The sequence below is a fragment of the Halichoerus grypus genome, chromosome 5 (assembly GCF_964656455.1).
Source record: "Halichoerus grypus chromosome 5, mHalGry1.hap1.1, whole genome shotgun sequence".
NCBI lineage: Eukaryota > Metazoa > Chordata > Mammalia > Carnivora > Phocidae > Halichoerus > Halichoerus grypus.
The window spans coordinates 97,725,536-97,740,813 of NC_135716.1; the positions used below are offsets into that span (position 1 = coordinate 97,725,536).

The following is a 15,278-nucleotide window of genomic DNA, read 5'->3' on the forward strand; positions in this document are numbered from 1 at the left end:
TTCCCCAGGAGCTCCTTCCCCCAGGGGAGACGGAAACCATCATTTTACCAAAGGGAAAGGTGAGAATAGATTATTTAAAACCAACGTCTTGGTAGTCAGGATAACTGTGAAATGAATAGAGGTAGGAAGGCATATCCCTGTCATTTACAAGAGCCCCCTGGCTACCCAGAACTTGATGCTATGGCAGTCATATTGCTGAACCTTCACTTACTTTCAACTTTCAAACTCCCCAATGAGTAGTGAAAAAAAAGTAGTGATTATATAATGAGAACTAGCTCCTTTCACATCAGGGAACACGATTTTAATGTCTCAGTTTCTTCTTTCTCCTTCTTCAATGAAAAAGGTGTATGTGTGGGTAAATCAGAAGAACTTTGTGAATTTACAATTTGTAACTGCCAGTTCCACCATACACTTGAAATAAACAAATAGGGGGAAACTATCCATTTATGTGCCAGAATCCCATTGGCTGAAGGATTTTCTAGGTGCATGGCTGGTTAACCTGATAACCTCATTTGAATAAAGAAGTTTATGGCTGGTAATGGCAGATAATATTTGTATTTTAATAGCAGTGGTAGATAAAATGTATTGAGTGTTATCTGCCTTACTTAACATACCTCAAAACTTATTGGTATATACATGCTTATATATATAAACTGATACATGTATCAGCTCCCTCAAAGGAGAAAACTACACCTTCATAAATTCTGAACTATCATATATTTGGTGACCATCATAAGGGGTCAACAAGAATAATGATATTCACCAATGTAAACTAAAAAGGTATACTTGGGTAGAACCAAGGGAAGTATTGAACAAAGTTCAATGAATTGATCATGTGACAAATAAGTGGACAAAAATGGTAGGGAAAGAAATTTTATTTTCAAGGATTTGTGCAGACAATGGTGAATAAAAAACTGTATTAAACTATAAAAGGCTGACTTCATTCCACCCTGGCATTCAGGGTTTATGGTGATGCCAGTTTGAATCTGAGGCAATACTGCTATCCCCCTTCCTCCACCCCTAAAAAACTCCCTCAGAGGAACAACTTCCTACCATTTTCAGTTGAAAAACATATGACACATCAACCAAAGTAATGAGTTAAACAGCCTTCTGCTTATCTGCTTACATAAAGGCAAGAAATGAAATAAGCTGTGTATTTGTTTCTTGCTGTAAATTACCTTCATTCTTTGCACTTTTTGGTACATTCTCGTAGGAAAACATCTCAAAATATAACAATTTAGGTCAAGATGACTCACCCGGGAGGCTGTAAAAATTGGTTTGAACAACTAGAACTGTGAAGTGAAGCAGCTCTCCTCACCAAGCTTAGAGACATTAGCCCTACTGGAAAACAAGTCATTAAAGCTACAAAGTAACAAGTGCAAAACATGCTGAACCTCTATTTCCAGGGAATAACATTCCTGCTGGTCAACAGGTCCCAAACACACCTACAAGGTGTAACTCTTCCTTTCTGTTCCAATAAATGTCCTTTCCCTTGTGTGAAAGATCCTCAGAAGTGACAATGGAAAACACATAAATCATTGAAATTTACCCTGCAGGCCAATTCTTGAAGAGACAAAAAAGCCACAACTCTGAGATGATTAGACATGTAGTGTTTACTTGAGGACTTTTTACACCTTTAGAAACCCTCAAAGCACTAAACTGTCTATATCAGAACCTAAACTTCCTAGCAGCTTTTCTTTGGGGAAAAGACAAAAGACAATTTCCTGCCACACAGGGGTCAACCACAACTAACTTGCCCACCATCAAGTTTTACTGTAACGGACAATTCAATTTGTTCCTATGTTGATGCCTGCTCTTTACAATAATTTTAGGCCAACACTCTCTCTTTTTAAATGAAGAATTCTTCCCTTCAAATGCTGAGTCATCTAAAATGATTTGTGTAAGAATTACCATATCCATAGAAAAGCCCAGTAATCTCCATTGCAAACATCTGTTTTCCTTTACTTTAGAAAACACCCTCATTTTATTTGTGGATTCTGTGAATTTTCCAAACATGACCATGAATATCAGCAACTTCTCTCACTCATTTGAATTTATCATGTTCTTATAAGACAAAGAATTTCCAAGAGATAGCTAGAGTACTGCAATATGCGGAAAACTAAGAGTTGCCCAAGAAAAACAAGTGATCAATTAAAAATTGCCATAAAAATCCAGACTCAAACACAGAATAAGGTTGTGTCTTGGATAACATGACAAAACGTCCATCTAACATAACAATAAATTCTTATACTAGTTGACTTTACTAGTGTATGAATTATATACTAGATTTCTTTTACCCTAACTGCAAATATATTAAAAATTATTTCTTCAATACTTTCTCTTTCCCCTAGTGGTGGCATTTAAGACTGAGTAACACTATTTAGCACTCAGTAATTTAGAGTATATAAAAAGGCTTTAGGAAAATTGCAACAATGGATTCATTTCCCATATACCATTTGATGGGATGAAGTCTCCTTTGGGGGATACTGGTGAACAGAACATTTTTCCTTACCTAAGTTACTGCTTCTGGTCTCATCATGGACAGTTAATTCCCAAATCTTACGTAGACCCAGGTTTTCTTGGCAAACTCTTGAGCTACCAGCACACAGCACAGCTATTTCATCTGTCCTCTGTTTGCAGTGAGGACCATGCCTCTCTCTTATGTCCCCACATGGGTATATGAAAGAGAAATTTCCAAAGCCAAAAAATTTCCTTGGCGTTGTATAACTCCTGTTCCTCCCTTCTCCACCCCACCCACTCACCCCCGCCCCCACCAACTTGCCAAATCCAAATCAAACAGTGAAAAAAAAAAAAGTCAAGACTTGAAAATTCTCTCTCCTTCCAAGAGGTGTGAATACAGCTTATGTTGTTCCCTAATGAGCCTCAGTTTGAAGAGATCCTGATGATGGGCTGAAGAACAGAAGAGGTGACAGGTTTTTATGTAGGAGGTATGTAATCTTATCACCGTGGGGTATTAATTTATCTGGACATTATATGCTCTCTGCTGAGGACTGATTCACACACAGAGCAAAGGAAGTTGGCCTTCTGGAGTCCCCTGAAGCATAAATAATGTTTGTAACCATGAGGAATTTTCCCCACATACGGCAGGGGTAGATGCTGTGGTGTCATCTTGGGGACTTTGATGATTTTAGCTGAGCTCTCTTATGCTGGGCCCAGGCCCCGGACAGTTTCTTCACCCTCATCCTCTTGGTTGGCAGCTGATGAGACGGATGCTTTGGAATTCATTTTACAAACAGGACGTAAAAGGCCATTACAACACAGGCGATTGCCACAGCAGCATGCAGCCTGGTTCCAATCACAGCGGCTGGCAGACAAAAGTAAAAAGAGAAAAGAAATCACACCCTGCCCTTCATTTAAGTCCTCACTTTCAAGGTGGTATTTTGAAATCTCTAGTCACGACAAAGAGATCTATCAAGGTTCTCAGGAACCCACCCGGGGATACATTTAAATACTATCCTTAAGCTCTAGGTTCTAGGTGAATATACTGTTTGTATTTTGCTCTATTTTGAAAAAAGATTTAGGTAGGTAGGACTTACCCTTAATAAAAAGTAAAAAAAAAGCATCTGAGTTAATGAAACTTAAAAAGAGACTCCAATATATTCTTTCCAGAAATTCAGAAAAACTTTTCATTGGGAAACTATTCCAACAGTTCTAGTCCAGTCTAAATGGCTTTAATTTAGATACTTTTACTCCATGGAGAATATTAAAATTACCTTGATGCTAAAATAAATGATTATGTAAAAATGGAACCAAATGCAATGCCAGCCTGTCCCACCCGCTACACTTTGTAGCACCCCACTGTCCAGAGATGGCCATCTCCTCTCCCTGTCCAGAGATGATCATACCTTTGTAAAACACACCCCAAACTCCCTTCTTCTCTGAGAGCAGCCAGGTTTTGAGACGAGGTACTTTCTTGAAGTAAGCACAGGTGCAAACAAAGAGCAAACCAAACACCAGAATCCCATCCAAGGAGTATACTGTTACAGAAAGAAAAACAAACACACACACACCTTTGGTACTAATTTAGCTTGTGATCCCATTTGGAACTCTAAGGAGAACAGAGTGATATAATATCCAGGTGATAAAATCAACCAGCAATGCCAACCCTTGACAACAGGGAGCCAAAATCCTGGGACTAACAAAGTTACTTCATTGTTTCCCAAATTGCTTATAGACAATCCCCTCATAAAGATTTCACTGCACCCTCTCCTCCCCTTTCAAGAGCTACAAGTCCTGAGAAGAGTGCATCACTTTAGTGGAATCAATCTCCCAGGAATGGCCAGTGTTGGTAACAGTTTGAGAGAGGCGTAAGAATCCTTGGAGCCTGAGCTGAGGAAAGTACCCATGTTCCTATTATCAATCACTCATGTGCTAAAGGAGAGCCAGATGGTTAGCCAAGTCTCTCAGATCTGCATTTGTTGAAAAATACGTTAAGGCAAAAGTAAAGCTTAATGGAAATCGCAAGGATTAGAATTCATAAACTACAGTTTTCCTATGCTTATCTTATACCTCATGCATGATACTCTCCTTACAAACCAAATTTCTGCTAAAATAACTAGATTCTTGTAAAAAAAAAAAAAGTATCAGGTGTCGACATAGAACAATTGTGGAAAAAAGCTTTGAACAATTAGTTCTATTTCTTACATATGTAAAACAAGCTATTTCTTGTACATGTAAGCACAATGCAGCACCTAACTGCAAAAAAAAAAAAAAAATTTCAGACCATAAAAGGAGGGAAGATAACTAAAATTTACTCAGTGATTATTATGTATCAGATTGCTCTCTTATTTCCTGGTTCAGATGATTTCTTCCTCCCAGAGATGTCCCTTCTGGTACTGTGCCTAGTAACCTCAGACCTGTGACTTGCCCAGGAAGCTCCAAAAGGGTATTTTACATAATCAGTATCTGCCAGTGTTGGACCACTCTATCTCCCTCTCTCCAGATAGTTTTATCTCACAGCCAGGTGTCATATGAGAAAGGGCCCAGTAAATTAACATATACACTAAATTCTTATGATGAATGATGCTTTAATGTATTATTTAATGTATTATTCTTTTACTTTCATAAGTTCTTGCAGACAATGCCAAAATTCACAAAGAGGTGAAATCTGAGTCTCCACTGCTAGGCTTATGGAGAAGGTACTCTTGAGAAATGCTTTCCTGTGCCCCTCAAATCATACTAGGAGGCCTTCTCTTCTTTCCTATAAAGCTGACTCTAAAGACCATAAAAGTCCTGCTTCCTGCACTTCCCTGGAATTAGGAAATCATGTCTATAAAGTGTCCGAAGACGTCTGGAAAATTAGGTCGGATAAACAGGGTTTCAACTGCCACATCGTTTAGAAGAGGCAGTGTCTAAATCCAACCCTTGCAACACTAGCCAGGGTCTCCAGATGGGATCACTCAGGCAGGACTTTATAATCAAACAAGAGAAAGCTTACCGGCATTTTTTCAAAAACAAGGAGAACTTTGTTTAAGGGTCTACATTCGCCTCCAGGAAAGTGTTAGGCTTGACACTCTCTGTGATTTCTTGGTCCTCCCAATGAGACTACAGTCCGAAAGTACGAGAACGTAGGGGGCTGAGAGGAGGATCCTCTCTTTCCCTTGGTCCTAAAGCAATAGTCCAACTGGGACTGGCCTGCCTAGGAGTCTTGCAAGGGCTAAAACGAACTTCTAGGAAGGGGGAAGAGAAAGCACAGGCTAGGGACTGAGGACTCGGGGTGTGGAGACGAGAGGCACTAGTATTTCTAAATGGTCACGGGACGGGGGAACCGCGGAAGGGTCTGGGGGACAAGAGTTATGGGTACTGAGAAGCCACGGTGGGACTGGGCTGGGAGGGGGCGGGGAGAATGGCCACGTCAGTCCCGGTCCCGCCCGCCACGTTTCCCCTCGTCCTTTACTCCCACTCTCCACTCTGGGCATTGGCTCTCACCGTTCGTCATGGCGGCTGGGCCCGGGCCTGGCTAGGGGTTCCGGGATCAGCTGTGAGTGGTAGCGGCGAAGACTGGGGAACCCAGCTCCTTGTTGACACTTCCCGATCGGGGCCGCAGCGACGGGTAGGAGGGGTAGTACGCAGGCGCAAGGGCAGAGAGGCGAGCGCCGAATGCAATCAGGAGTGGCTAGCAGATTGCGGAGCTAGGGAACTTGTGTGGGTGGTGCTTGCTGCAAATGCACGCGTAAGAAGAGCGCCATCCGAGAAGCTTCCTAAGTGGCCATGGTAACCGTGTCTCCTTCGCCCTCTGCCCCTCCCCCTGCTCATGCTTGCTCTCGCGCGCGCGCTCTCCCCCACCCCCCAATAAAAAATAAAATTCGGCGAGAGTTCAACTCAATCTTCCAAGGCTGAAATTGTAAGTAAGGTTACCAGTGATTTGACAAGGTCCTAAAGGAACTCAATGCTGCTCTTGCTGCAGTGCCATCTGCTGACTGCGGCCTGCTTCGTTACAGAAAAAAAAGCTCGCAAATGCCTCCTTCTAAGAGCTGGAGTGGAGACAAGCCAAAGGAAGTCTAATGCAAGACAGACTCCTTGCAAAAATATTAATTAATTCCGGGGGGGGGGGGACATAGGGGACGAAACCTAAGACAAGGCCAGATATATTTATGCACATAAACAGACAAATCCCCCTGCCCAAATAAACTGCTCACAACCACTCAAAAACAACATAAAAATATAATTGTCTTGGCCTTTGAACCTTTCATCAATTGTTATCTAAATCAGCATCAGCACTAATAATATCACTAGCAATCGTTAATTCCCTGCACCCATAGAGCCCAAACCAAGTCCTGAATAAATTCATGTTCACTAATTTGGATTGATCATGTAGCTCATCTTCAACTAAAAAATTTCTCCTCTTTTTTGGATACTATTGAACTGTGCTAGCGTCACTGACCTGCACCTAATTGTTGTCTTTACTCAGGTTCTTCCACCTCTATATAGATGTTCCTAAGAAACCTACACCCTCTTTTTCTCATTATTAACTCTCACTTGGCAACCTATTCTCGTCATGGTTTCAACTACTACTTCTTTGCAGAGTTCTTAAGTTGATGTCCTATCCAAGCTCCAATCTTACATTTCTAATAGATGTTCTTCTGATATCTGAAATGTTTAAAGCCAAATGCTTCCCCTCCGATTTCCCAGTTCCTAGGATTAATATTCCTTTCCCCCAATCACTAAAGTTTAAACTTGTAAGCTATCTTTGTGTCAATTAGCTTTTTTCAAGATGTCATTCAGATTGTTCCCTTTTCAATCCTGCAGCCATCATGTTAGTGATTTTACTATGTCAGTCTTCTTTAAGCATCAATTTTATCCTCCAGTAGTGAAAACTTAACATTCATAGAACATTTTGACATTTCCAAAGCCAACACACCTTGTCGTATTATCCTATTTAATCCTCACAAGTGCCTTATTACCCTGTTTTGGAGATAAACTGAGGTTTAGGGTAAAACTACCCAGTGTCACACTCTAGCAATAATTCTGGTCTTCTGAACTGAGGACTAGAAAATTTTGCTCCAAATCACAACTGTTGTTTCCTGTAACAGCAACCACTGGCTGCTAAATATTGTTTAACTCCTTACCTTGCTATTCATGGCCTTCCTGCAGCACTTTCCACTGTTCTCCCAGGTAGACTTTAAGCTTCAGCTGTGAAAATAACTTCTGTATTCTTCAAATGGCGCTGTTTGCTTTCACAGTTTTTGTTCATGCCATTTACTGTTTTGGTAATAACTTTATCTCATTTTGTACTAGAAGGAAACCACTCCAATTTTTTAAAAAAGATTTATTTATTCATTTTAGAGAGGGAGAGAGCACATAAGCAGGGGGAGGGGCAGAAGGAGAGGGAGAAACTCTGAAGCAGACTCTGACTCCCCGCTGAGTTCGGAGCCTGATGCAGGGCTCCATCTCACCACCCTGAGACCATGACCTGAGCTGAAATCAAGAGTTGGCCACTTAACCGACTGAGCCACCCAGGTGCCCCAAAACCATTCCAATTTTTGTCACTCTCTGAAATATAAGTCTTTTTCCCCATGGATCTCAGAATTTAAGAATGAAGTTTAAGGACAAAGTCAAGACAGTTGAGGAGCTGAGCAGAGTGACTGATTACTTGTCTAATTACCATTTCAAAGGACAGTGATAGACCACAATATCCTACTCCGAATAAGTAGTTATTTTATTCTCTGCTCAGAATTTGCCCATTTCCATTTCTTCTTTTTCTATGTGTCTTTCTTCTTCTTCCTACTCCTTCTTCCCACTCTTACATTTATGCCCTTCTTTCTTTCTCTACTACATTTTTTCTTTTCCAGGTTTTATAAAGTAGTTTATCTTTTTATTGGATAAAACGAATCTCACCAGATTTTTGTTTCAAAATTTGTTATACCAAGAATTTTATATTTAAAAAATTAAATTCAAGTTTTCTTTCTGTAAAATTGGGTTGTATTGGTTGCTCCTTTCTAGGGTCGTTGAATGATTAGATGAATTACTGTTTACAACAATACCTGGCATGAAGTAAGGGCTCCATAAAGGCTAGTTATTACTGTTTTGTTTTTTTTTTTTAAGATTTTATTTGACAGAGAGAGACACAGCGAGAGAAGGAACACAAGCAGGGGGAGTGGGAGAGGGAGAAGCAGGCTTCCCGCTGAGCAGGGAGCCCGATGCAGGGCTCGATCCCAGGACCCTGGGATCATGACCTGAGCCGAAGGCAGATGCTTAACGACTGAGCCACCCAGGTGCCCCAGTTATTACTGTTGTTGTTGTTCATTTGTTTAAAAAATATTAACCAGTGTCTATTATGTGCTCAGCACTTTGCTAGATTCTGTAGGAATAGAGGCAAAAATGAGTTCCTGCCCTCAGAGAACAAACTGTATTGAAGAAGATAGATGAATGAACACATTTAATAGAGCACCGGCATTATGTATGTAATGACATTATCTTTGATCTTCATAACTGTTTTGCAGAATATTTTTAAAATGAGAAACCTGAGACTCAAAGAAGGCACATGGGTGACATCACATAGCTAGTTAGGATCCAAACCCAGGTCTGTCTGACTTCAGAGCTCCCTTCCCCCTTGTTTTCACACTGCTTCAAATTGGGATCCTTTCCACTGATACTAATCTTTGATGGTTTTGTTCCAAGCATTAGTGTTTCTGTCACGCTGGAAAGCACCATATAGCCTTACATCAGGCCAAAGCTTGGGCCGCTGGCTCTTGCAGCCAAACTGCAAGGAATAAATAGAGCCCCACTGACTGGGGGCTCAGTTCAGACAGTCCTTCCTCAGTTCATTTCAGCCTCCACTGGAAGACAGGCAGTTGTTGCCAAACACCTGTCAGTCAAGAACAGTGGCCTGTTTGTTCGGGTTTTTGTGGTCACTGTGGTGAACACTAATCAGTCATTGGGACCATGACTATGGCATTCTGGTTTAACCAAAGAGTAAGTTCAGTCCCAAAGGCGCAGCTTGCAACAATAGCTTCATTTGAATTACAACATATTTGAAAAGGGACGTCAAACAGGCATTAATTTATGCTACAAATATTTATTCTGGGACTTCTGAGCCTAAGGAATGTACTATCCTTTGGAAGCTCAAAGATGAATGAGAAACAGACTCTGTTTTTAATAAGATTTAGCAGACAAGATAAGCTGTGTGTATAAATCACCAGAAAATACAGTAGAAAGTGAGAAGTGTCGAAGGAAAATGAAAATTGAGTGCTGTGGGAGAGTAAAGGAGAAAGTGCTTTCAGCTGGAGAGCCCAGGGGAGGCTTAGTGGAGGTGCAGACATTTTAGCTGGGCTGGAAAGGTGCATGTAGCATTTCAATAAAAAAGGTATTTTAGTGGGAAAGGAGTAGAGTGATCAAAGGCATGGAAATGGGAAAGCACAGGATAAGTTTGGGGCACAGCACACTCTTGCCTTTCTCCTTCACTGGCTAACTCCAGGCATCCCTCAGATCTCAGCTCAAACCTCACCTGCTCACAGAAGGCATCTCTGACCTTCTTGGGTTGCCTTCCCCCATCATGCTCTGATAGGATCATACAATATCTATTCAGTTCATGTCCCTCTGCTGCACTGTAAGGTTCATGAGCCTGGGACTGTGTATTTTCAATGTTTGTCATTTTATCCCCAGTCCCATACCAGTGCTGCACATTTTACAGGTGCTTCTGAAATATTTTGTTGTGTGCATAATTGAATGTGGTCTGTGGAACTAGAATGGGGAGTTCATGAAGGAGAACAGCAGAAGATGCTGCTGAAAGATAGGTTCTGGAATAAAAACAGCTAACACAGAATGTTGACTACCTGCCAGGTACAGTTCAAAGCACCTTCCGGGTGTTTACACATCCGAGCCTCCTAATAACCTTAGAAGGTTAGTAACTTATCTCCATCTCACAGATAAGGAAGGGATGTATTGAGAGGTCGAGTAAGTTGTCTCAAAAGTAGCATAGCTGGTAAGTAGTACTGCTAGGATTTTTTTTTTTTTTTTTTTTTTTTTTTTGAGAGAGTGTGTGTGTGTGCAGGCATAACGTAGGGGGAGGGGCAGAGGAGAGAGAGAATCTTTTTTTTTTTTTAAGATTTTATTTATTTATTTGACAGAGAGACCCACAGCGAGAGAGGGAACACAAGCAGGGGGAGTGGGAGAGGGAAAAGCAGGCTTCCCGCTGAGCAGGGAGCCCGATGCGGGGCTCGATCCCAGGACCCTGGGATCATGACCTGAGCTAAAGACAGATGCTTAACGACTGAGCCACCCAGGTGCCCCAGGAGAGAGAGAATCTTGAGCAGATTCATACTGAGTGTGGAGCCCAACTCAGGGCTACTACCCTGAGATCATGACCTGAGCAGAAAGGAAGAGTGAGATGCTCAACTGACTGAGCCGCCCAGGCACCCCAAGTACAGCTAGGATTTTAAAACCGACTCATCTGACCCCGGAGCAAGTTTAACCAAACGGTATAGGTATTCTTTAGTAAAGAAGCAGATGGTTAAGACTGCACAAGATTATTGTGGAAATTCTGAAAGCCACTTTAAAAAAATGACACTACCTCACTCAACCCCAAACAGGGAGTGGCACTGAAGTCTGTACCCTGGGGTGGAGGGGAAGGAGTGAGGGGTGGGGTGGAGGGGGGGCGGCAGGGTGAGGGTGGGACTGCTTAGCTTCTCCTGGATTTGGGGTCTAGTTGGTACTACCTGCCTGCCCTCTCCTATCCCTTCCTAATATATGCCTCAAGCCCACCACCCAGCCTCCTGTTTTCTTCATTTCTTATAGCCCCTCCCACTGCCTTTCTGTCCAAATTTTTCTCCCACAACTCAGCTCTACTGCTCCCTTCTATCAGCTACTGCTGTCTGCCTCTCTGCTGACTCCATTCTTTTGGGAACAAATCTCTTTTGTCATTAACCTTTTCTTTAGAAGCTCATTCCACTTTTTTGCCATAATAAAAACCTGACTTTTTCTAGCAGTTAGCTAAGTGTCTGGCACAAATTCACAGCCTTACTCATTTGGTAATTATTTATTCAAAGTCCACCTTCCTTGAGCCTACTGCCCTTTAAGGCTATTTTCCTCTCTTTGCTTTTCTACCCTTCATTGTCCAACTATACACTCATTCCTTAACCTCTTATAATCTGGCTTCCGTCTTCACTATTGCCCTGAAACTATTTTGTCCAGATTATTCTACCACCTCCTAATTGTCAAATCCTAGGCCTCATCTTCAATCTCTTAAACTCTTAATCTCTGTGGCACAGAGCACTCCTGACCACTTGCTTCTTTTTGAAATTTTTTCTCTTTTGGCTTTCGAAATATGTTCTTTTCCTCTTCATCTTTCTTCTTTATCTTTTCCTACAGTTAAAAATGATTAAAGAGATTTAGGAAAAGGCCTTGGATTTGAACACTTCATGGAAGGCAGAACACTTTTATAGGATAAAGAATAAAGAACAAGAAAGAGAAAAATGAAAATATCTGATTGGCTGGCTGATAGTCAACCTTGTTTGGAGTGAGAAGGCCCAGAATTGGCTCGGCATTTGGGGATTGGCTAAGGAATATGCTGCATTTCTGGTCAAACAGAACAATCAAGTTTCCATTTGCTGACGTGGCACCTGGGGCAGGAATAGCTCCACCGTGGGTCTAGAAATCTATTTCAACACTACCTCTTGGACCATTCCTTCTTTTCTGTTTCGTGAGGTACCATTTCTAAGGATCTCCCCTTTGCTCCCCTTCTCTCTTGCCTTTATTGCTGAGCAGTCTTTAAACTCTCACCTTTGTGTTGATGTCTCCCACACCATTTTCTTTGGTCCCAATTTCTCTGTGGATTTCCGGCCCTGCGTGTCATTCTGCCTATAGGACATCTCTAGATGCTTAGACTGAGCTCATTTTCTCCCCCCACCCCAATAGATTTCCCATTTTACTTTCCAATTTATATTAATAACGTTCCATCCATCTGGATGTAAACCTCTCTCTCCATAGCTATCAGATTCATTCAGACACAAAGTCCTGTAAATTCTACCTCCTAAATTCCTTCTTTTTAATTCAGATTCTAATCATCTCTCATCCTAGGTCTCCCTGCTCAAGTGATCTTTTTTTTTTTTAAAGATAGGGTCGTGTGTCTCTTCTGCTTAAAGACCTCCCAGGAACTCTGCACTGTGAAGTTCAGTCTCTGAAGAGAACATTCCAGGCCTTTCACACTCTAACTCCAGCTTCATTCCAGCCTCATTTCCTGCAACCCCACCTAACAAACTGGGCTCTGGTAATCCACCTGAAACATTTCCTGGAAGCACACAATGACTTTTCACTCTCTATGCTTTATTTCTGCTCTGCTCATAACTGCATTTTTTTAAACCTTTTATATTTTGAATCTCAGGTTCAGAAGGTTAAATTATTGACACTCTGCAGTTCATGACATACTATTGTAATTGGCCCTTCCAAAGTCCCTCACCTGTTATTTATCCGTGCATTGCCCCACAACCTTTCAATGTATTTAATGTATATGTTTTTTTTTAATGTATATGTTTTCTTATTTGTTCCTGTAAAATATCTACTTTTTGTGTGTCTCTATATTTAATTTACATTATAGATCTCATTGTGTTTCTTTGTAAATTTAGCACTATGTTTCTAAGCTCTGTCCATGTGGTTAGTCTATTACTTCTGATTGCTGCATAGTACTTCTTGGTGTGTACCCAGCACATTTAATCTATCCCTTGATAATGGACACTGTGAATGTTTTATACCTGAACCCCTGGACAAGGCCAGAGTTTTATCACTACCTAACACAGCGATTCTCAACTCTATCAGACTCAACGATCTTCCTTAAATAACACAAGTATTATAATGTCTCCTTTATTATTCTGAAATGACATTCACAGATCATATAACCTACTGTGGTAGGCAGCCTCTCAGAGAACCCCCAATGATGTCTGCCTCCTGTTATACTCATCCTTGTGTAATCCCCTCTCCTTGAGAATAGGCTGCACTTAGTTGAATTCTCTTAAATAGAATAGGACAGAAGTGATGGGATGCCACTTACAAGGTTAGGTTACCAAAAAAAACTGTGGTTTCTGTCTTGGGTGTTCCTGATTCTCTCCCTCATCTGTGCTGAGAGAAGCCAGCTGCCATGTTGTAAGCTGCCATATGGAAAGGACCATATGGCAAAAAACTGAGGGAGGCCTCTGGCAATAGCCAGTGATGAACTGAGGCCTTTAGTCTAACAACCTGAAGGAACTGAATCCTGTGGACAACCATGTAAGTGATTTTGGAAGTGGATCTTTCCCCATCAATACCCTCAGATGAGACTGCAGTCCCAGGCAAACACCCTACCAGCACCATAAGGGACCTTGAGCCAGCTAAACTGCACCCAGCTAACCTGCACCCAAATTCCTGACCCACAGAAACTGTGTGATAAATGTTTGTTTTAAGCCACTAAGTTTGGGGATAATTTGTTACAGACAACAAATAACAAATATACCTAACTATCCAATAATTTAAAAATAATATATAATGCCCTATTGTAATAGAAAGATAAAATACAGACAGTGAATTATAATATGTTTCAAGATATGAATGCTCAGGCATGACTACACTAGAGGGTATAATGATTTTAGATGCTTGCCCCTATATGTAGAATCACCATGAATGCAAGAGCTACAAATGCAGAATGACTCCAGTGAGTATGGACTACTCAAATTATTACAAGTGATGTGGCTTTTGGTGACATTATTTCCTGAAATGGTTCACAGCTCTTGATAAGTTCCAAACAAAACAAAGTACAATATCCCTCCAATTTTAGGGTACTTACTATTTTGGGAAAAACTCAGTTCATTCCTCCCTGTGTCTTTCTTCTTTACTTTCACACAGAACATTTAACTTCTGACACTCCTGGTCACCAAATGTGGGCTTCTTTTCCCACACCAAACTGTCTGTAACACCAGCTGGGTGTCCTACAGTCTAACTCAATTCTGCACACTATCTACCTGGAGATAGTGTTAAATCCCATGGGCTAAGGAAGGGCTCAATCCCACAAGACTGCCTCCCACTTTAGATGCCAATCACAAGTAGTAGGTCCTAGGTTGCCCACATGTCTGTCCACCTTGGCTACAAATCAGAGGTTCCCATGACTTTGCTCCCCCTTGGATTTATTTGCTAGAACAGCTCACAGAACTCAGGGAAATATTTACTTAGATGAACAGCCAGATGATTAGAGTGAGGTCTGGGAGGGTCCTAAGTGAAGAGCTTCTGTCCCTGTGGAGTTGGGGGTGTGTCATTCTCTCCAAAGGTGGATGTGTTCCCCAACCTGGAAGCTCTCCAAACCCCCTACTATTGGGATTTTTATGCCTCATGTAGGAATGATCAATTATTAACTACATTTCCAGCCTCCCTCCCATCTCTGGAGAATGGGAGCTGGGGCTGAAAACTCCAACCTTCTGATCGTGGCTTGGCCTTTCTGGTGACAGCCAGAAAGCCTAAAACAAGCAGCAAATTATGAAATCTTAGCATTTTAGGAGCCTTAAAGACTAGTTGGATTAGCCAGGAGCCCACCCTAAATTGCCTCATGAGAACAAAAGATGCTCCTATCCGCTTACCACTTAGGAAATTGCAAGAGTTTTAGGAGCTCTGTGCCAGGAACTGGCAGCAGAGACCACTATATATATTTTATATTATCTCACAGTTGCATTCCTAGAAAATCAAATGTTAAGAGCATAGGACATGCTTTGTGTCTATACGTTAAACAATGTTAGGTTCTAGGCTCAGATAATTATAATTAAGATTTTTCGTTCGCATGAATCTTTAGCAGGACATTCAGA

The 15,278-nt window shown here is 41.4% G+C and overlaps 1 protein-coding gene across 1 annotated transcript; it reads right to left on the bottom strand.

Moving 5' to 3' along the window:
• Positions 1-859: 859 nt before the first annotated feature.
• Positions 860-6,106, bottom strand: TMEM167B (transmembrane protein 167B). Its single transcript, XM_036109832.2, has 3 exons — positions 5,950-6,106; positions 3,867-3,998; positions 860-3,325 (listed from the first exon to the last, which is right to left on the bottom strand). The coding sequence occupies exons 1-3, from the start codon at positions 5,957-5,959 to the stop codon at positions 3,243-3,245; spliced, it is 225 nt and encodes a 74-aa protein (XP_035965725.1). The 5' UTR covers positions 5,960-6,106; the 3' UTR covers positions 860-3,242.
• Between the last annotated feature and the right edge of the window lie 9,172 nt (positions 6,107-15,278).